This window comes from Temnothorax curvispinosus, unplaced genomic scaffold (genome assembly GCF_003070985.1).
Source record: "Temnothorax curvispinosus isolate PA1 unplaced genomic scaffold, ASM307098v1 QBEX01008001.1, whole genome shotgun sequence".
NCBI lineage: Eukaryota > Metazoa > Arthropoda > Insecta > Hymenoptera > Formicidae > Temnothorax > Temnothorax curvispinosus.
In genome coordinates this window covers 336,098-342,497 of record NW_020217781.1, presented here as the reverse complement: position 1 = coordinate 342,497, position 6,400 = coordinate 336,098, and the positions used below count along the sequence as shown (strand labels likewise).

The 6,400-nt window shown below is 45.9% G+C and overlaps 1 protein-coding gene across 1 annotated transcript; it reads left to right on the top strand.

Annotated features, from left to right (window-relative positions):
• Nucleotides 1–385: 385 nt before the first annotated feature.
• On the top strand, nt 386–5,867 carry LOC112457619. The gene is made up of 3 exons (XM_025020781.1): nt 386–1,487; nt 2,245–3,530; nt 3,867–5,867. The coding sequence occupies exons 1-3, from the start codon at nt 386–388 to the stop codon at nt 5,865–5,867; spliced, it is 4,389 nt and encodes a 1,462-aa protein (XP_024876549.1).
• The last annotated feature ends 533 nt before the right edge of the window (nt 5,868–6,400 follow it).

Genomic DNA, 6,400 nt, shown 5'->3' with positions numbered 1-6,400 from the left:
AATATTTGTTACCAGCATTCGCATTGTACGTTCATTGGTACTAACAAAATGGTCCTTCGAGCCGGATAGGGTGCACGTTCCGAAGCACGCGGTTGCGGTCGGCGAGGAGCCGCCGGTCTTAGCGCGCGCCGAAGTAACAAGGGTGTACATTAAAAACGAGTGAACATTTAGTGCGTTCGGCAGACATTATAAGCTTTCAAGAAGCTTCGAGAGCCTTCGAGAAACAGTCGTTAACCGAGAGACGTTCGGTCGACCTCGCTGAGCTCCGAGTGTCAGTTCGAGTTCACGTGATCGTGTTTTCACCTCATCCTTTCCTCTTTCTGGCCCTCGTCGGGACAGAAGACAAGTATAATAGTCAGTTTGTCGTGCACGTACAACGAGGAAGATGAGCGTCGAAAATCTCCGCAAACAAAGAAGCGGGTTAAAGGGAAAAATAACGAACATAAGAAACTTCATCATCAAGGCTGAGAAAGATGCGGAGAACGTGCTACCGGGAGAAATTACGGCCCGCCTTCGAGCGTTGGAGGACACGCATTTGAAATTCCAGGCTGTAGCGCAGAACCTCCTATTGCTGCTACCTGAGGAGGAATACCAGCAAAGAGATGAAGTGGAGGAAAACGAGTTTGATGAGCGATACTTTTCGACCAAAGCCGCTCTGCTGCAGTTGGCGGAAAGGATCAAATTGCCGCCCACAGGCCCTTTTACAAGTGCATCGACTTCGAACAGTGATACAGGCGTGATGCAAGTTCTGGAGCAGCAGACAACGTTGATTCAGAGAATGGCCGAGCGGTCGGTTGAAAGCGACGGCAGTGCGTTGGCACGAATAATAGAACAACAAAATCAATTACTAGAAAGATTAAGTACGCGGTCTAACACGCACGCACGAGAATCTCACGTAAAATTGCCAGTAATCCAGTTGCCGTCATTTGACGGAAATATGGAAGAGTGGAAGCGATACTCCGACACATTTAAAACGTTGATACACGACAGCGATCTGACTAATGTGCAGAAGCATCAATATTTGGTTGGTTCGTTGAGCGGCCAAGCCGCTAAAATAATCGAGTCGATAGACATTTCCGAGAACAATTACGCCATCGCTTGGGACTTGTTGAAGAAAAGATACGATGACGAGCGAGGCATTCGGAAGCGGCACATACATTGTTTGTTCGAGCTACCATTGGTGAAACGAGAATCAGCCAGCGCGATCCAAGATTTAGTGGATCATATTCAAAAACATTTGCGAGTTTTACAAGCAATGGGACTCCCTACCGAGTCATGGGGAGATCTAATTATTTATTTGATCGAGAAGAATTTGGACAACGCGACAAGAAGACGTTGGGAGGAGCACATCGAGCAAAGGGACGGTGTGACGACAAGCGTGATGATCGAGTTTTTGCAGCGGCAATGTCAGCTGTTGCGACGAGCGACTTCGGACAGCGAAAGCGTCAACAAGGCAAAGGACGACGTTCGCGAGAAGGACAAAACGAGTAAGCAGCGATCGTTGAATTCAAAGGCACAAGGCAAAACGACACTGTCAACAATCACACAGGAGCGACGGTGTTACCTGTGCCAAGGCCAGCACCTTATTTATTTGTGCAAACAATTTCTGGGCTTATCCGTTGAGGATAGAATCCGGGAAATTAAGCGATTGAGACTTTGTCTCAATTGTCTCAGAAATGATCACTTTTCGAGAGATTGCAGGTCAGGTTCATGTCGAGAATGTGGTGAGCGGCACAACACGCTATGCCACATCGTGAAGCGGGCATCCTGTTCGTCAGCGGATTCGGCAGGTGGTTCGGCGGACCGTTCGAGGGAGTCATCCGGGACCACGTTGTGCTCTGGCGGACACGGAGATGGGAGCATCAACCAGTAACAACGAGTCATCGGGGAACATGTCGGTTCAACACGCCCGAGGCGAGCGTAAGCAAGTACTGATGTCAACGGCTATTGTAAATATTGAATCAAATAATAATGATAATCAATTGCGTGTATTATTGGATAGTGCGAGCGAAGTCAACTTTATTACTTTAGCAGCGTGCAATAGATTGAACATAAAATTAGAAAGCGTATGCGAATCCATAAACGGTCTAAATAATATGAGTTGCGCGATAAAATACGGTTGTCAAATTTCGATGAAATCGCGAATGTCGAAGTTCGAGTTGAGCCTTTGTTGTTTGGTTGTCCCGAAAATAACTAAAAATTTGCCTTCGCTTTCCATTAAGATATCAAAATTGTCGATTCCAGAAAATCTAAAATTGGCAGACCCGTTCTTTTACAATCCAGGTCATATTGACGCGCTCATAGGCGGAGAATTCTTCCTTCAATTGTTGGAAGCCGGTAAGATTGAACTCGGGAATAATTTGCCGGCATTACAAAACACTAAGTTCGGTTGGATTGTGTCGGGCCCAGTACCACAACATTTGATCGCGAGTCGGACGACCAATCACCAACCTTCAAATAATCATGTATGTTTGGTTACGCAGCAAATATCATTAGACGATACTTTGCGGAAATTCTGGGAATTGGAAGAATACACCGATAACAACACAAGGTTGTCGAAGGAAGAACAGTACTGCGAGAATCATTTCGCAAACACAACAAAGCGAGACGCGTCCGGGCGGTTTGTCGTTCGACTACCTTTCCGCGAAAACAGGGCTCAGCTCGGACAATCGAGAGACATCGCGATGAAGCGTTTAATTTGTTTGGAACGGAAATTTCAACGGGAACCGGAATTATACAAATTGTATTCCGAGTTTATGCGGGAATATATCGATTTGAATCATATGTCTAAGGTCACCGGGGACGCTCGAATACCAAATCCAGTCTATTTGCCGCACCATGGCGTTCTTCGTGAATCGAGCACAACTACTAAGCTGCGAGTGGTATTCAATGCGTCCTCGAAGACCACCTCGGGCATTTCATTGAACGATACGTTGATGAAGGGACCGAATTTACAGGATAGCATAATTAACCTAATGTTGCGATTTCGTTTGCACGCCGTTGCGATCACGGCTGACTTGCGAAAAATGTATCGCCAGGTTTTAGTACACGAGGATGACCGCGATTATCAGAGAATTCTATGGCGTTTTTCCCCGATTGATCCGGTAGATGACTATTGGTTGAATACCGTGACTTATGGTCAAACTAGCGCTTCGCATCAAGCCATTAGCTCCGTGCAACAGCAAGCCAAAGACGGGGCTAGCCGGTTTGAACTAGCATCGCGAATTCTACTAGAGGATTCTTATGTTGACGATATTATTACAGGAGCTGATAGCGAGCCCGAAGCTATTAAAGTAGTCTCACAATTGGAGAGTCTGTTATGCGAAGGGGGTTTTGAGACTCACAAATGGCGCTCAAATCGTGAGGGAGTTGTACCTGAGCCGCTTGCCGTCGATCGAGTCGAGGAGTCGACGGTGTTGGAGATTGACGCAAGTGCCGTAAAGACATTGGGATTGGGTTGGCATCCCAAATCAGACATGTTTCAGTTTTCCATCGAGCCTATAACGAGTTCAGTTAAGACCAAGCGCGAGGTTTTGTCAATGATTTCTAAATTGTTCGATCCACTCGGATTGATCGGACCCATTTTGACTCGAGCTAAGTTGATCATGCAAGGGACTTGGTTAGCGAGTCTGGGTTGAGATGAGCCGTTGACGGAGGATCTTCGTCAGGCATGGGAGGCTTATACGGAAGATTTACGAGAGGTTAGTACGATCCAAGTACCTCGTAGAGTAATTCGGAGTTCCAATGTGGTGCGCTTCATTCTACATGCATTTTGCGACGCATCTTTGAGGGCCTACGGGGCTTGTATTTACTTGCAAACAATAGACGCAGACGGCCATTCTAATTCTTTCTTATTATGTTCAAAGGCACGCGTTGCACCGGTTAAAAGTAGGACTATCACGCTGCCTAGGCTCGAGCTATGCGGTGCTGTGGTGCTTGTACATTTGGTGCAAGGCGTTAAGAAGGCTCTCAGGATAAAGCTCGATGAGGAGCACGCATGGAGCGACTCTAAGATAGTACTGGCGTGGATCGCCGGCGATCCATCGTGTCAGAAGTTATTTATATCGAATCGAACTGCTGAGATTCAGTCCATTCTTCCGTCGAGACATTGGCATCATGTGAACGGAAACGAGAACCCTGCGGATTTGATTTCGAAGAGTACAAGCTTGAAAATTTTGAGGCAGAGCAAAATCTGGTGGGAGGGCCCCGATTGGTTGTCACGTTCCGATGATTGCGAGCTACGTAAGATGAAAACGCTGAGTCTTACCGAGGAAGACGAGAAAACCATTCGGGCAGAACGGGTTTCCAATACGCGAGTCTTCGTGAGCGTTGGCATTTCAAATGACGTTGCGGAGTTCTTATTAAATAAATACTCTTCACTGTCAAGGATCGAACGCATTCTGGCTTGGATCGTTCGATTCGGCTTTAATGTTAGGAGGAATCGCGACAATCGTAATTTAGATTTTCTGACAATTGACGAGATTCGCCGCGCGCATCAGTTATTGATTGTAGCGGTGCAGAGAGTTCATTTTTCCGAGGAAATGTCAAGCCTGTTGTCGGGGAAACAAATTCGATCTAGTAGCAAATTATTGTCGCTCAATCCGTTTGTGGATGAGAGAGGACTTCTCAGGGTGGGCGGCAGAATTCAAAACTCTCAAGTGGCCTTTGAGAAGAAACATCTAATCATTCTACCATCCGATAGTAGATTCACGAGGTTGTTGTTCGAAAAGGAACATCGTAGACTATTGCATATAGGTCCACAGGCATTGTTGTATTCAATTCGAGAAAAATATTGGCCTTTCAAAGGGAAAATCATCGCCAGAAAAATCACACATGATTGCATAACTTGTTTCCGCAACAAGCCGAAACCATTATCGCAGATCATGGGTCAGTTGCCCGCAGATCGAGTCACCCCGACTCGTCCATTTTTCGTAATTGGCGTAGATTTTGCCGGGCCTATTACTACATTGGTTAATCGAGGCTGCGGAAGAAAAACCAACAAGTCTTACATATCCTTATTTGTATGCTTCTCAACAAGGGCCGTCCATCTTGAGGCGGTCAGTGATCTTAGCACGGCTTCCTTTCTGGCAGCGCTTAGACGCTTTGTGGGACGTCGAGGTTGTCCGCAGCGCATTTATTGTGACAACGCTACTAATTTTGTAGGATCCAAGAATGAGCTCCGTGAGATATATCGTCTACTCAAAAATGGGAAGCCAGACGTAAACGAGTTTTGCATTTCACATAACATAGAGTGGAAGTTTATCCCACCATCGTCACCTCACATGGGGGGATTGTGGGAAGCTGGGGTAAAATCATGCCAATTTCATTTGAAACGCGTTATTGGAGAAAGTCTTCTGACGTTTGAAGAATTGGCTACCGTGTTGATACAAATTGAAGCATGTCTGAACTCGCGTCCGATTTGTCAGTTGCCGTCCACGGCAGACGATTTACAACCCCTAACACCGGGACATTTTTTAACAGGTGATTTAATGATCGCTCTTCCAGATGCTGACGTAACCGACATTCCGTTAAATCGACTCGATCGCTGGCAAGCGGTTCAGAGAATCGCGCAAGATTTTTGGAAGCGATGGAGCCGAGAATATTTGACGTCACTGCAAGGCAGAACGAAATGGACGTCTGAGCGAGACAATTTAGCCATTAACGATGTTGTCTTGATACAAGATAACAATGCGCCGCCATTAAGGTGGAAATTAGGAAAAGTAATCCAGGTTTACGAGGGTACCGACGAAAGGGTGCGTGTTGCGACCCTTAAAACTGCTAATGGAATTTGTAAGCGTAGCGTAAACAAATTGTGTAGACTCCCGTTAACCGATGCGTTGCCTGCGATATCTGCAATCAAGCGTTAGGATTAATTGTTATTAATGGTGGGCGGGATGTATATGTATTTGTAATGATTAAGTGCCGCACGGCCGCATCACGCGTGAGCCTCGAGGTAAACTGTCGAACCTGGAAGGGGAGATACCCGAATCCGCGGTATACGAGACCGCGGCAGTTAGTCGCTCTAACAACCGCCAAGTATATCGATCGCTCGGAGTTTGCCCAGTCACTAACTATTATTTAATTCTTTATTGCGCGTAAAGTATATTGAAACGTGGAGTGCCTCTAAGTAAGGTGATGTCCGAAACGCGTGAATTGTACAAACGATTTACAAATTGACAAGTGCCCGCCTTTCGTGGTACGCGCGACCGGTACGCATCGTGCTCGAATAATTGTACTCCTATCATCTAATAAATATTTGTTACCAGCATTCGCATTGTACGTTCATTGGTACTAACAATTGCAATTTTTCGACGTTTTAGAATAGAACATTCTAAACACATTCAGAAAAACAAAAAAAAAATTTTTTTAACGAAAACAAAGTTTCCTCTATGAGGAAGCA